Source organism: Boleophthalmus pectinirostris, unplaced genomic scaffold, assembly GCF_026225935.1.
Source record: "Boleophthalmus pectinirostris isolate CB_2022bp ecotype Guang Dong unplaced genomic scaffold, ASM2622593v1 HiC_scaffold_22, whole genome shotgun sequence".
Classification (NCBI taxonomy): Eukaryota; Metazoa; Chordata; class Actinopteri; order Gobiiformes; family Gobiidae; genus Boleophthalmus; species Boleophthalmus pectinirostris.
Window position 1 is genome coordinate 21,139,359 of NW_026571190.1, and position 17,520 is coordinate 21,156,878.

General features: G+C 38.4%; 4 protein-coding genes across 4 annotated transcripts; 2 read left to right on the plus strand and 2 right to left on the minus strand.

The window, feature by feature from the left end:
- The first annotated feature begins 388 nt into the window (after window positions 1-388).
- Window positions 389-2,806, plus strand: knop1 (lysine-rich nucleolar protein 1). The gene is made up of 5 exons (XM_020931349.2): window positions 389-497; window positions 861-2,014; window positions 2,093-2,164; window positions 2,240-2,308; window positions 2,430-2,806. Exons 2-5 carry the CDS (start codon window positions 1,046-1,048, stop codon window positions 2,733-2,735), a joined length of 1,416 nt encoding a protein of 471 aa, XP_020787008.2. The 5' UTR covers window positions 389-497; window positions 861-1,045; the 3' UTR covers window positions 2,736-2,806.
- Window positions 2,807-3,019: 213 nt separating this feature from the next.
- Window positions 3,020-5,888, minus strand: exosc1 (exosome component 1). Its single transcript, XM_020931350.2, has 8 exons — window positions 5,729-5,888; window positions 4,729-4,844; window positions 4,465-4,539; window positions 4,270-4,358; window positions 4,148-4,181; window positions 4,023-4,073; window positions 3,856-3,940; window positions 3,020-3,713 (listed from the first exon to the last, which is right to left on the minus strand). Exons 1-8 carry the CDS (start codon window positions 5,871-5,873, stop codon window positions 3,607-3,609), a joined length of 702 nt encoding a protein of 233 aa, XP_020787009.2. The 5' UTR covers window positions 5,874-5,888; the 3' UTR covers window positions 3,020-3,606.
- Window positions 5,889-6,148: 260 nt separating this feature from the next.
- On the minus strand, window positions 6,149-8,119 carry pgam1b (phosphoglycerate mutase 1b). Its single transcript, XM_020931392.2, has 4 exons — window positions 7,394-8,119; window positions 6,808-7,082; window positions 6,563-6,743; window positions 6,149-6,485 (listed from the first exon to the last, which is right to left on the minus strand). The coding sequence occupies exons 1-4, from the start codon at window positions 7,692-7,694 to the stop codon at window positions 6,316-6,318; spliced, it is 927 nt and encodes a 308-aa protein (XP_020787051.1). The 5' UTR covers window positions 7,695-8,119; the 3' UTR covers window positions 6,149-6,315.
- A 128-nt stretch (window positions 8,120-8,247) lies between these two features.
- pi4k2a (phosphatidylinositol 4-kinase type 2 alpha) lies at window positions 8,248-14,002 on the plus strand. Its single transcript, XM_055157824.1, has 9 exons — window positions 8,248-8,718; window positions 11,518-11,718; window positions 11,808-11,939; window positions 12,074-12,231; window positions 12,311-12,368; window positions 12,447-12,546; window positions 12,645-12,778; window positions 12,854-12,913; window positions 13,055-14,002. The coding sequence occupies exons 1-9, from the start codon at window positions 8,383-8,385 to the stop codon at window positions 13,214-13,216; spliced, it is 1,341 nt and encodes a 446-aa protein (XP_055013799.1). The 5' UTR covers window positions 8,248-8,382; the 3' UTR covers window positions 13,217-14,002.
- Window positions 14,003-17,520: the final 3,518 nt, after the last annotated feature.

Sequence of the window (17,520 nt, forward strand, 5' to 3'; positions counted from 1 at the left end):
CCTTCGTGGCCTTGTTTAGGTGTTTAATTTTCAACAAAAATGGGACAGTGGCTAACTGAAAAACTGTTGGCTAATGCCAGCTAGCTTGTGACTGTAATGCGTGAGAGACTTTATTGGGAGTAACTCACCTGTTGTATTTCCAACTTACTCAGTTTTTATGGTCAGACTGTGTTAATTAAAGATCAGATTAAAGTCTAACAGAGCATCAGACAAATGACATCAGTGAATGACATCAGCTGCAAAGTATGCTTATGTAGTTTGCTTAAGTAGAGATCTTTACAATTTGGTGAAATATATATCACGAACACTAACTAATACAAACATAGTTGCTGAATAAAAACCTATAAAGCTGTGGCTTTCAACCATGCTTTCAACCACGTGTTTTTTCGTTGCTATGGTGCGTAACAACGCTCGAACCCGGAAAAGGTCGATTTGCTTCCGGTTGAAGTAAACAACTGTACTCAAACAACACGTGAATTGTTACCGAAAGCTTTAAAGTAAGCCTTGTTATCTCATTGGAGTGTGTTACTTTAGCAGATTCTATATGTGTAACTAAATGTTTTTTCGCGCGCGTGTAGATATTTGTACACTTTTAGTTAACGTTCACATAGAAAGCGCTGGCAACCTAGCATACAAACGTACCCAGAGACAGCAGAGTAGACTTTTTACGTTTCAGGCGGATTCAGACGAGGACGTGATTTTCGTTTGCGAAAAGTCTGGCACTAGCTAAAGTTTGATTGTGTACAGTCTTTTACATTATTATCATGACACGGACATAAGTGTAATTTTGTTTGTTATTTATTTTTCAGTGCAGTATAATAATTTTTTCAATTGTGTTTTATTTTCCTTTTGTTGTGCAGAATTTATTCCAGGGAAATTTACAGATTCTACAGAGAGAGATTGATCATGGATCCCTGTCATACGTGACACCAACATCTTGCATAATCATAGTGCTTCCACACAACATTTGTCGGTTTCCATTTGGTTGTTGTTTTTTTATCAGGAAAGTCCAAGAGTTGTTCCTGTTAAGAGGTCAGAAAAAAACATGAAAATGTCCATGGAGGGGGCTCCAAAAAAAGACATGGTAAAGAAGGTGAAAAAGCAAAAGAAAGACAACATCCCTGAGATGACAATGGAGAATATAATCAAGACTGAGGAAATGCTAGTTGAAACGCTTGACAACAGTGACCTGAAAAAGAAAAAGAAGAAAAGAAAGTTGACTACAGAGCCTGATAATGTAACAGAAGTCAGCAAAAAGAAGATTGAACACACAGATTCAACAGATAATTTACAGGAAGAGCTAGTGAGAGACAAAAAGAAAAAGAAAAAAAACAAAAGCAAGTCTGTGCAAACGGAATCTAATATAGAAACTGTAAAAATAGAGGATGTTGAAGACAACAATTCCCTGCAAAATGTGAAAAAGGCATCAAAGAAAGCTAATAAAGTTAAAAACGAAATGGTTGTAAGCACTGACGAGAAACCTGAAAAGAAAACTGAGAAAGATAAAAAGAAGAAAAAAAAACGGCTCATGAACGAGGACATTTCTGATATTAAAACAGTTACAGCAAAAAAGTCAAAGAAGGATAAATCGAAACTACCAGAAAATGGCATAAAAATTGAGTCCTCTGGGAGTGATCAGATTGAAAATGTAAAGGTGAAAAAGAAAAAACTGTCTTTAAGTGTTCCAAAAGAATTGGAAGAGACAGACTCAAGTCAAGTAAAGAATAAAAAACACAAAAAAGCCAAGTCTGAAAATGAAATGGATACAGTTGTGGATACAAAAAAGATGGCCCAAGATTTCAATGTAACACAAAATCATAAACCAAAGAAGAAAAAGAAAAAGATGTTAGAAGAAAGTGACAGAGAACCTCTATTGGTTGAATGCGAAGTTGAAGAGGAAGCTGCAAGCATAAGTAAACTGAAAAAACACCCTAAAAAGGTTAAGAGCAAAGCTGACATTGAAGCTGATGCTGGTACAAAAAAGAAGATTAAAGAAGAAAAAGAAGAGCAAGAGGTACATACAAAATGGATTTAAAGAAGGAGGTAAATGAAAAAAAACAAATGAATTGCTTATGATATGATCTATTTCCAGGAGAACCCACAAGTGGAGTTAGTTTTCCTTTCAGAAAAGGCTGGCAATACTGACGAAGTAAAAGTCAACAAGGTGAATGCAGATGAAAGTATTGAAAAATTTTAATGAAATGTAATCATTCAGACTATTAACTTTTGTTTGTTATAGGAGAGAAGAAAGGCTTTGCAAATGGAAATTGACCAAGCATCTCAGCCAAAGAAACCAGCTAAACCTTTGGCATGTTTTTTTCCTTTCATATAAAAATCAAATCAAAATTCCTTTTTTTATTATCTTTTAAAAAAAATCTTTTTTCAATATGGTGTAAGTAATGTCTTTCATATGCCCTGCCATTTCTTAGGGTTTGGGACAGTGGAGCACAGCAGAGTTTGGGAGCTCAGAACAACAGCAGAAGTTTCTTCGTTTAATGGGGGGCTTCAAAAAAGGGTTTCAACCAGCTTCTGTCAGTGGTGGAGGTGGAAACATGGCTCTGGGAAGAGATGCACAGCAGCAGCTTCAACAAGGACTTCTGGGACAGTTTGAGCGTGCCCACTCACGGCGCATGGACTCAAATAATAAAGGAGCTGGACTCGGTTTTACAGCTCCATCCACTAAGAAGTTTTCTATTGATGCAAATGTTACTCGCTCCATACGTTTTGATGACTAAAATCAATATGACAAAGATTATATTAATCAGAATTAAAAAAAACTTGATCATATATCAAGTTATGAGTAGAAGATTGTAATATGTGTATATCCTTGAATGTGCATTAATTAGCCCTTTTATGGTCCCAGTCCCTTGTGACAATGGGTGGAAAATATCCTTTGACTACAGTCCAGTCCGTTAATAGGCCCATTTAATCTTGTTGCATGAAAATTAAAACGACAGCACACACTAATTGGCACATTAGTGGTAAAATCTGCAGGGTAATTAGCAAAAATGTCTCGTCATTGTTCTTGATAGTCACTTTATTTCATTTCATTCACTACTCTTGTGAGTTAAGAGGAAAAATTTAACAATGGAAATTAGAGAAACATCTTGACTATCAAATGTAAAACTTCAATATTCCGGGCATATCTGACATTTATCATCTTGGTAGAGGTATAGTCCAAGTTCAGACTACCTCAAAAGCAGTTAAGTTACAGGCACTGAAAGCAGCACTTCAGTTTCAAAGTGCTTCACCGACACTAGATGCAGTGCCTAGACACAAATACTGCTATACTCTGCTCATGTATCCATTCAGCAGTACTACAGTAATGTTCAGCATTTGGATGTTGAGGGAATTTCCTAAGTAGCTACATCATTTGTTTATGTAATAAGGTTTTGGTTTGTTCTTACCACCACAAAATGTAATACAATGGGAAGAGAAACTTTAGGAAACACTCAGAGATGTGACATCACAAGTAGCTAACAATATACTGTACAAGCCCTTTCTCTTGATAGTCATCAGGAATGATAGTCACAGGTAAAGTATCATGACATCAAGAGAAGGGGAATGAGGAGGGAAGCTGTGTGTTCCTTGTGCAGCTTTTATCTTTCAAGCCTCCAGATACTCAGGCTGCACACGGGCCACCTTTCGAAACTCCTTGGCGTGTGTTTGAGGGCACTGCATCTCACACCAGCTGATGGGGATCATCTGGGCACCTGAAAAGAAATTGATCATGCAAGTTTGATACCAGTAGTATTACTGTTTTTGTCCATTTCAAACACATTAAAGATTAGATGTTTTGTACTATTGGTGAATGCATTTCAGGATAAAAACAAACAAAAAAAACATGCAACCTACCTGCTTCACTGTGGGCCACTACTACACCGAGTTCATTCTCCGCAGTTGTCAACAAGTAGTTAGACTGCACATCACCCAGAGAAATCTTAAATAATATGTCAAGGATCATTCAGATTTTGCAAACAATATGTTGTTATAAGTTATGTTTTACAGATGAAAAAGGATACCACTTTGGCTAGAACAATGTCACCGGGTCTGAAGCTTTTGTAGGTTTCAACCTACAATTAAAAAGGAAAAGATAAACTATTCCCATTGAAAGTCTCCAGTAAGACAATTTTAAAATTTCCCTTACCTTGTCTTTTTCAGTTGCACGCACGTCTTCTTTCCTGACAAAGTAAATAAAGTGTAGTTTTTTTATGGACAAAAACATTTATGCATTTGGTTTGTGTATGGGTGTGTGTGCTTCAAGGTTACCTGATTGTTCCCCTAAAGCGGTCCTTAAGCGGTGTGGAACCAACATAAAGAATGTGGACTTTGGCAAACCTCGGGTTTATACTAGTTACCTGATAATATGTAAGAAAATTGGTATTAAAGGAAATTTTTCCTTTTGGATCGACATCCAGTATATCAGGCATAGTGATAATCCAAAACAAGTATTGCGTAACATACCTTACAGGTGACTATTGCCCCTACATCTGGCAACAGCTGTGTTTCTGTTTCCCTCACGACTGAGATTACCGGCAACTAAAAGGAAAGATAGATTTGCATAAAAAAAAGGACCAGTTCAAACACAACCTGCAAACCAGTTTGAAAACATAACACAGAAATATCATATATTTCAGCTGACACAGGCTCTGCAATGATTGCGTAACTGCATTACTTGGCAGGGTTGACATCTTAAGACATGCTTTCAACGCCTGACACACCCCTCACCTCCTCTCCCTCGTTTTTTCTGAGCACATAGCCTGCTAGTGCAGAGTAGATGTATCCATGCCGCAGATATACTCCTGTGCCAGGAATACAGTCTTCAATGCTGCATAGCTTGTCACCTGGAGGAAAAAAAAGAAATAAGATGGAACAGTTCTGAGCATGACTGCTTTTAAAGCAAACAACATGGTATTATGATTTGTATATGGTTTGCTAAGTTTGTGTTAATATGGTATAAAATAAATGCATTAATCACATTGGTTTGATAGAAATTAGTAGGCAATAATCAGAAGCAAAACGCTGAATTCCACATTTTGCCAGCAGCATTCATTATGTCCAGCAAATAAACAAACCTATTATTAAGCCATATGCCCTTTTTATGAATAGGCAAGTCAGTCTGTACTACAAATCATCTGCAGATGTATCTGTCAATCCCAATGCAAACATAGAATGTTTTCTGTCAAAGTTATTTACCCATTAGATAACCATTCAATATCATCTTTAGAGTTGAGCAAGTCTGACATTTACGTGAATATTATAATGACGGTTTTCAAAACTCGTTAAAACACCTCTGACATTTTGTTTTGCGACTGGGGGAGTCCGAGTCTAAAAAGTGAAGGAATGCTGCTGTCTTGCCCTAGGCGATGGGCAGGGCTCCTGAGTTCTGATATACTAGAAAGTAAAAGCTGAAAAGCATGGAACCATAACAGTTTATTTTTTTCCCCAAACCTCGTAATATGCGTGGACATTAATGTATCACTTGTACATTGCAAGGAAAATAGTATGTGCATTTTGATTTTAAAAGATAAAATTTTGCTTGAAGCCATTGCCCACCCCATGCTGTCAGATGGGAATGATTAACTGAACTTGTTATCTACAATAAAGTGTTTTTAGAAATAACCAAACACACTGTGCATTAGGCTACGTGTTTACAAGTCAAAATATACGTTTGCGTACACTTACGACGACTTTTAAGAGGTTTTAATAAGAAATGTACGGGACTTACCTGGAACACACAGCTTCATGGGCGACATGTTTTCGAGAAGAGAAGATTGTCGGGCGATTGGTTGTGTCGTCAGACAGGAGTGAGCTTTAATTGGACAGTCGAAGTTGAAACGGAAGTAAGGGCACACGTGACGCCTGGCAGCCATCTTTAATAAGGGCAATACAAATGAGTTCCCTGTGTGTATGCACAGGTGTATGGAGCATAAAACCTTGCTCCATTATATTTATCAACGAAACGTGTTTGTAACATGTGCTGTTTGACACAGTCATAGATACTATTTTCAAAACACCAACTTTGTTATTATACTCAGCTCACACAATGATTCCTTTTTGGTTTACTATGATTACAATCTTGTTTGCTGGATCCAGTTAAAGGGTCGAACTGCTATATATCTGATTTGTATACAAATAGTAATGCACATTGTGGGTGGGTATTTATTAGTTTATTTGTTTGTTTGTGTGGGGACTCAAACACACTCAATTCAATGTCTGTGTGTTACAAGGGGAAGTTATCCAACTGTGCAGCATCTGTGAAAAGTGTATTTCAGAATGACTTATAACATATTTCAATGGAAAAGACATTCGAGCCTATTTTTTAGCTTTGCCCTGTGCTGCCACCGCTTCCATTGCCTTCTTTACGGTTTCCTCATCTCCCAGAAACTGCATGGGTCCTACAGGCTTCAGGTTTTTATCAAGCTCATACACAATGGGAATGCCAGTGGGTAAGTTAAGCTCCATGATGGCTTCTTCTGACATGCCTAAAAAAATAAAATAAAATTGTGTTGTTTTCAGTGTTTCATGAATATCTAATTCACATATTTGTAATAGGTCATACCTTCAAGATGTTTGACAATGCCTCGAAGACTATTGCCATGGGCAGCTATTAGCACTCTTTTTCCTTCTTTAATATGTGGGACAATCTCTTCATTCCAAAAAGGCAGTGCTCTGGCGATGGTGTCCTTAAGACTTTCACATGCTGGAAGCTGATCTTCAGTTAGGCCAGCATATCGTCGATCCTATATGAACAAATTAAGAGGTCATCAGACACAAAAATATACCACAGTTTCATTGAGGCACTACCTTGCTGATGTTCTGGTAATGATCATGTGTTTCATCCATGGGTGGAGGAGGAATATCAAAAGAGCGTCTCCAGATCTTGACCTGGGCCTCTCCGTGTTTTGCTGCCGTCTCAGCCTTGTTCAGCCCAGTCAGACCACCATAGTGCCGCTCATTGAGACGCCAGGTGCGATGAACAGGCAGCCACATCTGGTCAATACCATCCAGGACAAGCCACAGAGTGCGAATTGCTCTCTTCAGGACAGAGGTGTAGCAAACATCAAACTCATAACCAGCATCTGTGGTACAAAAAAATTATGCATACATATTTATACCAGAAATGAGGTCAATGCTTTGACTCATGCCATGCACAATAGAGTAGCTTCATGACATTACAGAATGTGTTTCACTGAACCCAGGGAACTGGGACATACATAACATTACAGTGCATGACTGCACGTATTGGATTTATATATAATTTTCTCTTGTCATAGGTTCTTAGTCTATAGTTTGTCTCCACTCTCCAGCGTAGTTGCATAAGCGGTGCTGTAGTTAAATCCAATGACAGCAAGTACCATTAGTCCATGGGATTGTGCAAGGCACTGCGTACCTTTCAGAGCCTGTCCTCCTCTCCTGGCCTCCTGTTCACCTGTCTCACTTAGATCTGCGTCAAACCAGCCACAGAAGCGGTTCTCCTGATTCCAGCAGCTCTCTCCATGGCGGATCAGGACCAGTTTGTAAGCAGCCATCCTCTCACCAAGGGCGTCTGCGCCGAATTTCCGGAAACTTTGGCGAAAAAGACTGTCCTTGAATGCACACACAAATGCCAAAGATCTGCCCTGGCGTTGCCCAATCCACCCCGTAACAAAGATGAAGTTTTGAAGCTTTGGTACCAAAATCCTTTGGTGCATAAACTTGATAACTTACGAGCAGTGTCCTTTCTCGGTTTCCAGGGATTCAACCAATCGTAGAGTAGCACTGTGTGAGTAGCTTAGAATAGGCGGAAGAAGATGCGCACAACATAAAAGGAGACTTTCAACCACTGCCTGCCCATCAATGCATTATTTGCCATGACAAAAGTGCTACAGTAGGACCAATATGATAACATGAGAAAAACAGATAGTTTGTTCATTGACGTAGCCTACTTGTTTAGATAAAAACAAACAAGCAAAGTATCTGCAAAATATCATGTAACATTTTGAAACAGACTAGAAAGATGAAACCCGGGGGGTAAATTTATGCCCTAGGATAACGATTTAGATTAATTTTCATCTGTCGATTTACAAGTGATAAAGAAATGGGCTTTAATAAATGGGACTCTCACGTGCCTTCCTTGCGTTTGTCGAATTGTGACCAATCATTTTTAAGATAAGAATATTTACAGAGACTCTAAACGCTGATTGGTTAAAAAGCGAACACTTTACTCATCTGGTCCCGCCTCCCCCCGGAAGCTGAGAGTCAGATGATTTTTCTTTTGCTGTTTTCCTGTTAGCTAGCGCCTTAGCCAACAAAACAACAGCCACGCCACTGTATTTCCTTTTTGTCGTTTTCGTTCTCCAGTTTTTCTACTCTTCTTACCTCTGGAGTCCAGTCGCAAACATGGATGAGACGAGCCCGCTTGTCTCGCCACTTCGTGACTCCGGTGAGTACTATGGTCCCACAGAACACACCAGTCCGCGGGGCACACTTGCAGGGACACCGGGCTCTGTGGTTCGGATTCCGGCTGGCAGTCCAGGGCGCAGTCGGGAGAGACAGCCTTTGCTGGACCGTGACCGAGGAGGTTCTCCGCGGGACCCGCATCACAACGAGTTCCCTGAAGACCCCGAGTTCAGAGAAATCATCCGGAAGGCCGAGAGAGCCATAGAGGAGGGCATCTACCCGGAGAGGATCTATCAGGGATCCAGTGGCAGCTATTTTGTCAAAGACTCGCAGGGGGTAAGAACCAGTGCATGACAGTGCTAGATAGACCATGCGTTTTAAAGTAAACTGAATAAAACTACTAATCCAACTCTCAGTCGGATGTTTTAACTAGCATTCACCCATGTGCCAACTGTATTTTACTAGTATTCTAAAATGTTTTGATTTAACAACCATGGCACTAACATTTTGCCATAACCTACATTATCATACACATTTAAACCAAGAAGATTTCTTTCTTTCTTTTTTTTTTTTATATCTGATTCTGATCTCCTTGCACGCATGCCAAACAACAGTAAACTTTGATCCGTGTGATTCTGTGGCGTATAGTAGTCATAGTACTTATGTCCTACTTCTGTTCGACGCATGTTACAGTCACTATTTACAGAGAAGTGCAACTTGATGTTTGTTTCACTTATCTTTTTGTTGAACAATTGGTTTAAATCGAGAATATAGATTAATAGATTATTTTATTTTATGTAAGAAGGAATACATTCATTTTCAAAGTATTTACAATTTCAGCAGGTTTTGGGGTTCATGAAGTAACCTGCGCCCACTTAGTGACCAGTGTGCTTGGTCATGTGATCTCTCTTTAGACAATGTAATTCTCGTCTGTGAGTGGGTTTTAATGTTGTAATCTGTACAATCTGCATGTGTCACAAAGGAAGTTTTGCAACATCTGATATTCATTTTTATTTATTTTTTTTGCAACTTAAAGAAATATGTCACAAAATTACATGAAATAATACTCTTTAAAACAAGCGAGATCTATGCAACTGATGCAACTTTCATTTTAAAAGCATATACATTAGGGCCCGACCGATATGGATTTTGTTGTGGCCGATGTGAAACTGATAAAATGGGAGTTGGAGCTACCGATAGCCGATATAATCGCCGATATATTTAGTAATGTAAAAATTCACTGTAAATCTTTAATTGTTTAAAAAAACTTAGGTTTGGCCCTAGTGGATTTTAAATTGGGTTTATTTAGGCAACATTTATTGTTATTCTGACTCTTTACGTAATATTTACAGACAGTAGATTGGCCTAATGGCGTTTTTGCATCACATTCTTGCAGCTAGTGATGGGTATTCCAGTTCTTTTTAGAGAACCGGCTCTTTTGGCTCCGCTCACTAAAAGCAGCTAGCTGTTTTGGCTCCCAAGCGACTCTTCAGATTGTTTTGTTGCAAGCAGGACTAAAGCAGGACTAAACCAGAACTGAACCAGAACTGAACCAGGTCTAAAACAAGACTAAACCAGAAGTGAACCAGGACTGAGTGTCAGGACTCAGTTTCTATCTCTCTCCCTCTTTCAAGCCCAAGATTAGTCCTGGTTTATTTATTTTATGCTGAACTACAGCCAAATATGCACGTTTTTTTATCCTATGCACACGCATATTTCTGAAAGTTTAGTTTTCAGCCGCTGCCGCTGTCAAACTACCACGAGTCTGCACGTGACGTGAAGAGAAAAAAAGTGAGAGAAAGAGAAAACACGGCTCCCAATAAGGATCAGGCTCCCGTCTTTCGCTTCAAACAGCCGGCTCTAAGAGCCGTTTCGTTCGCAACCGACCCATAACTACTAGCTAGTAAAGAAACTACCGCTATTTCCGTTGCGTTCGGGACAAGTGTGAGTCCATGTGCACAGTGTATAAAGCAGGAACATATGTTTCGGTGTCCAGTGGGAAAAAGCTTTACCAGGTGAGAGTCGCGCAATGTCGATGACGAGGACCCACCTCCCACCCCTCGTACGGTGTCCTGGTTTTGACAAACGCAAATATGGTCACACTAACCTGTATTCCACTGAATCATGTCTTTTAATCCAACAGAAGTTGACCGCATCAGAGCACAAGAGCTGTATTTTTATCTTCGCTGAGTTTATGCAAATTAGCTATGAGGTTTTAAATTTCGTTTCTGTGAGAGTTGCGCAAAACTGAATTAAACACATTATAATCTCAAACGGATTGATGTGGCTCTAGAGTGGTTACGGTTTATATGTCGTAAAGTTGAATTTATTTATGCAGATTAGTAGTGCAGATCGTAATAATAATTATGATCATTTTAATATAAAAACGTTAATGATTAATCGATAATCGATCGTTAATTCCGACGATCGATTAAGAAAATTTCATCGAATGCCCATCCCTAGTGCAAATATTATAATTCACACCTCTATTCACAGCTCATTTACATATCAATGCAGGTCCAGTAACAAATATACGGCCAATATAGTCACTTTACAATAGACCAGTAGAAGAGGAAACAGACTGTTTCTGTGTGGGAGCTACAGCAGCTAATCGCTAACCAAAACTAGCTTCGAAGGCAACATATTTCCAACACTCACCGCTCACACAGGCTCCTCCTCACATCACAAGTCTCCACTAATAAATGTCCATTTAATCCATACTCAAACCGATTGTCCGTAAAAAGAATATAATCTAAGTGTTGCATGTGGATCTATGTCTGCGGGTGTAAACAAGAACACGTGAGTGACCTGACCTGAGTGACGTGTGTTCAGGGACAGTATGGACACACACACACACACACACACACACAGACAAATGACTCCGCAGATAAATACTGATGCAGAGCCACATAGTAGGACATTTGTTTGTCTGTAAATTGGATTAAATGGACATAATGTAGAGAGTATAAGATTTATAATGAGGTATAACATGCCCATGTAAAATATCGGCCCCTATCAGCAAACATATTTGATAATATCTGCCAACCGATATATCGGTCGGGCTATACTATACATACTACCTCCCTATTAAGCCTCTATCTTGTATTCACTGTTTTTCTTTGTTTGGATTTACAGAAGATTATTGGAGTATTTAAGCCAAAGAATGAGGAACCTTATGGTCATCTAAACCCCAAATGGACTAAATGGTTGCAGAAGCTCTGCTGCCCATGCTGTTTTGGTCGTGACTGTTTAGTTCTTAACCAAGGATACCTTTCAGAGGCAGGGGCCAGCTTGGTTGACCAAAAACTTGAACTGAATATAGTTCCCAGAACAAAGGTACAGACCCCTCATACAATACTTGTGTGCTCATTCATTTGTTCATTACAAATGAGTACATTTAATGTTTGATACATCTGTTTCTTTAGGTTGTGTACTTGGCTAGTGAAACATTTAATTACAATGCCATAGATAGGGTTAAATCCAGAGGAAAGAGGCTGGCTTTGGAAAAGGTGCCTAAAGTGGGTCAACGCTTCCATAGAATTGGATTGCCTCCAAAGGTAAAAAAATAAAAATAAAAAGTTTCTTTGGAAAGTTCTGAGTTTCAGCAATAATAGTGTTAACACTTGCTGGTTTTCTTTTTTCATTTGATTTGTATAACATCTGAAGCCTTTGTTGTGATTCCCATATCCAGGTTGGTTCTTTCCAACTCTTTGTGGATGGGTACAAGGATGCAGATTTCTGGCTGCGCAGGTTTGAGGCGGAGCCTTTGCCTGAGAATACCAACCGCCAATTACAGCTGCAATTCGAACGGCTCGTAGTCCTTGATTACATCATCAGAAACACAGGCAAGTCTATGGAAAATTATACTGAAAACTTTTGACAATATTGACACATTTTAATCTTAAAAATGCTTTACTGTTGTAGACAGAGGAAACGACAACTGGCTGCTTAAGTATGATTGCCCAATGGACCCTGCAGGGAACAGGGTAATGCCACAAATACACTAACAGTATTATATTTTAACTGCAAACCTATTGTTTTTCATTTTAAAAATTTTGTTTCAGGATAATGACTGGGTGGTTGTTAAGGAACCAATTATCAAGTTGGCAGCAATCGATAATGGTCTTGCATTTCCACTTAAACATCCAGATTCTTGGAGAGCATGTAAGCATCCTTCTTCTTTTGTCGACTTAAAACTAACTTTAACCACATAGCTGTGTTTTCACAATAATACATGCATAACTTTCTTATTAAATCTACAGACCCCTTTTATTGGGCTTGGCTTTCCCAAGCCAAAATCCCATTTTCACAAGAAATCCGAGAGTTGGTTCTGCCCAAACTGTCGGACCCAAATTTTATTAAAGACCTGGAAGAGGACCTCTATGAACTATTTAAGGTTTGCAGTGTGTTTTTACATAAAAAAAAATCTCAATACAACTAAGAATAAACTTAATAATCTTGTACTTTACAGAAAGACCCTGGTTTTGACAGAGGTCAATTTCACAAACAAGTCTCTGTGATGAGAGGGCAGGTGAGTTTTCTTCAAAGAAATTAAACAACAAATGCAGCTAAAAAAAGAGAAGTTCCTTAAGCTATTATAAAAAAATGAATTTTGATACTTTAGTGGTTTAAAAGGTTTATTACAATATGTATATACACCTCGCTCCTTTAGATTCTGAATTTGTGCCAAGCCCTGAAGGATGGAAAGACTCCTCTTCAGCTTGTGCAGATGCCCCCAGTAATTGTTGAAACGGCCAGAGCACCTCAACGAGCCAACAGTGAATCCTACACACAGAGTTTCCAAAGCAGAAGACCTTTCTTCACCTGGTGGTAGGACTGGAAACTAGACAACAGCATGAAGTGGCTCCACTATGGATTGAGCGACGGATTTTACTCATTACACTAATTCCATCCATTGACTCCATTGACGGATATGAGGCCTGGTAACAGGGAACTGAAAAGCATCACTTCTGTGAGATTGTGAATGCCACGGAAGTTGGCAGGTAATGTTAATTCTTCTCTGAACATACTAGGTGATTTACAAAAGGCTTTTAATTTGGATGTTTGGGTGCACATATCTGTATATGCACACGCATGCCAGTCAAAAACCTTTAATTATGTTTTTTGATGGTAGCTATTGCATTCCACATTTTTGTTTTACATATCTGCCTTTAAACATTCACACTCTTTCTGGTGCAATTTGGAAGGAATCCCCTGGTTTGTGACAGCAAAAGTGCCATTACTGTGGTTATTGTTAGTTAAGGACTTATAAGTGCGCACTAAAGGTTTTATATTGAACTAACATAAACAGACTGGTTTCACAGCGGCCAAAGGTTCATTTAAGAAACAACACAATGAGTTTAGGATGTTGAAAAGAGAACAGGGACATATTATTCCTCATAAAACCTCATAGACACTGAGGCACAGCTGCATCTCTTGTTTGAGATTGGTTAAATCCATTGCACCGACTCTGGTTACGGTGTCAACTTTCTCAGGTGGATGAAAGTAAGCAACGTAACCTCCTGCAACTGAACTGACTTAAACTGTATTGTCAAAATGCACTGTAATTTGTATGTAATATTTAATGATAGATTAATTAAAATACTATTAATACAAATTATGACAGTGTTTGTAGTGAATATTTGTTTGATACATCGGTGTAGTCTTTAGTGGAGGATTCGATGAAGGTATTGATCCGAGTCTCTTGCAGCTGCATGCTTTGCCACTCCCAACTTCCAGGAAGATGAATCATAGTTATTTGGATCTCTAGAAAATTTCTCCTGAGTGGAGAATGGTAAAGTGCTTGTTTCAATGGTAATGTCTTCTTCCATGACAGAATATTGAGAAAATGGCTCCATATTCCTGAAATAGACACATTGTGGTAAAGGTGTAAACTACAGAAAATATATGTTTCCCATTTGCAAGATTTTATGTCTGTTCTGATTAGGGATCAATACGGCTTTTTTGGTTCCAATACTGATTCTGCTACTAAAGATTTAAGTATCTGCTGATGGCTGAAATAAACCGATAACAGTGAGAACAGCACTTATTTGTTTATAACAAAAACTGGACAAATTGATCAAACATTCTTACACTTTCTGGGTTGACTAAGATCAGTAAATAATCTTAATACAATCATTTATAGCCAACAAGTAATCAGCTGAACCGATATTTTAAAGGTGATATCTGATCCAGCAAATGTTTCAGTATCTGCGCCGATAACTAAATGGTATCAGAATAGTATCAGAATGGTGCATCCCGAGCTCTGTTCACACCCTTTCAGTTTATGTCCCCTTTGATTACTGTTAAACTAAAACAAAAAAAAGTTGTTAACTATAATTTGTGCTGTACCTCTCTAAAACGGGCATGGTTTTATTCCTCAAATCTAATTTCATGAAAGAGGAATGTCCAAAGTGAAGCATGACAGAGTGTACTCACAGTCTTGTGAGGTCATGCTTAGTTTGTTAGGCACATGACATTTTTCACACTGACTTTCAGAGGGACACCATTTGCACAGGCTTTTTGTTTCTATTTTTAGTTAAAAAGCAGCATAGACATTTCCATGTATTTTACTCTTTGTTACTTTGAATGATTTAGTTATTTTCTTCTTTGTTTGTATGTATATATCACAAATAAGACCACATGGTAGTAATAACAATTGAATTACTACTTTGTGTTGAATATTACATTATGTTTTTTATTATAATTGTGGTATTGAAATACTGGAATATCAAGACTTTTTTAAGTATTAGAATTAAATTTGAAATTTTCCATTGGTGACAACACCAGTAGAAAGTATCATAGAATGTATTGCTAAAACAGGACCAAAATGAATACCTGATGGCCAAACCTATTGTTTTTCATGTCCTCAGGGACTAAAATGAGTAAAAAAAGAGTAACCTAAAACAGACAAAAAAGGTCTTAAACATGAACTGAAATGCAAGACTTCTACTACATTCATAGCACCAGTGTTACCCCACCATAATATAAGAATTCTCGAATTAGATAGGATCTACTGTATACTTTCTTTGAGTTGTTGAATGTAGGGGGATGTGCTGTACCACTTATGCTGCCTTGAGGGCACCTCTGCTCTGAGTCCTGTTTTAGTTCGGGCACAGACCCTGAGACCCACTAGTGCCTGTGCCAGTCTTGCCTCCTCCACTGTGTTCTGTGCCTCCTTCACTTTGTCGGCCTGTTGGAAATCAGACTAGCCGTGCCCTGTGAGCTGCATCTTTGTTCACCACTGTCTGGAAGAGCCGTTGCAGTTGGTGGATGTTGACCCCCGAGAAGATGTTGGAAAGTCCAGATTTCCTGCTGTGCCTTCCAGAAAGTCCCCATAAAAGACAGGACTTATCTGCATTGGAGTTGGCTGTGAAGTCTGACATAGTTTAAATCTGTTAAAGAAATGACAAAGAGTGAAAACTCCAAATACGGCTGAATGATGAGGGAACTTATGACATATATATGATGCTGAAGTAACCTGCTTTAAATAAATTATATACTAACTTTTTAAATGTATTTGTTTTAATGGAATTCATTTTTATCACTTAACCTATTTTTACTTGATTCTTATTAAGTAACAATCCCTGTGCTATTCCAACTACTATGAGTAAACCTGGTCAAGATTTTACTATTTTTCATCAGTCTTAACCATATTATGCTTTCCATTGCTTTCTATTGCTTGATTTGATGTAAAGATGTGTGTGCCTATACTTTTGTTATTTCTTCATGTCTATGTTTTTATTACATTTCAGTAGTAGGCCTATCCCATTCACCACATAGTATTTCACTTGGGGAGGCCGATTTTTGGATGCCTTTGGCCTATTTGTAGTCCTTTTCTTTTGGATATTATGTTTATGTAAAAGTAGGCCCCTTGGATATTTTTTGCTATTCTGCCTGTTTAGCGCAACAAGTGAAGAACAGAAAACAAATCTAACTTACCAGAAAGTAGACAAATTCGACTGGTGGCCTATCAGCTTTATTGATGAATTGAACTGATCGGTCTGTTTGAAAGCTGAACTGCAGCTAATGCCAGACCGACCCATTTACACTGGCGCGTCAAGGATCGGATAAGAATGATAGATGTAATCTGGCTATGACCTATGAGAAGGAGGCATGCACAATTCTGAAACAGTGAATAGCCTAGCCTACTGCTTAGACGATGAACACAATAAAAACTGAAGCCATGGGTAGCCAAATGAATTTAAAATTGCTCTATTTAAATTACTGTCTAAAACTGGATTTGTTCCCTGATGCGTAATCACAAATGGCCAATGACCAGGTGCGCAGTAATTTGGGCTATTTAACAGCACTGGCCAAGAGCTTAGACGCACTCACTTCGGACGGATTTGAGGAACAACAGACTTCCCTGGACTGTTGAAAAAAAAAATGAGTGGGTTTCTTGGTGTACTGTTGAACGCTCGACGGGCTCTTGGGCCCAGAACTGTATTTTTTGAGCAACGGGCAACTTACATCCATGGCAAACCCCCCCAGTCCAAAGTTGGTGCCTTGGTGAGTTTGTTATGTAGGTCTAACTTAGTTAAATAGCACAACTTATAGCTGTATAAAGTAAACTTTTTATTATGTTATTTGCAGGAGAGTGTGTTCGTTCTGGCTGTGATGTCTCTGACTATCCTGGGCCCGTCGGGTTGGATCCTTGCCCATTTAGAACATTACAAATCACGTGACTAATGTTGACGCCAGGAAGATGAACTGTAACCGCAATCTTACAATTAATAAATGTATCTTAATGTAAAGTTGAGCTGATTATTTTGCATTTTACACAGCACAGTTTCCTGCATAGGCGCCACAGTTTATGAATTGGCACTGTGCAACTGCACATCATCAGCCACTAGAGGGAGCCCAAGAGTTCAATGTCCATAGCTGTGAATGCAGGTTATTTTAATAGATCCATGATGCAGGTAGGCAACTGATAGGCACATAGACTACAGCATATAGGGATAGGCATAATGGCTAAGTGTGCTGAAGCTTTATTTTATTTTGATGACAATAAATAAATGGGCAATTTTATATATATATATATATATATATATATATATATATATATATATATATATATATATATATATATATATATATATATATATATTTAAAACAAATGTATGAAAAAATATGTTT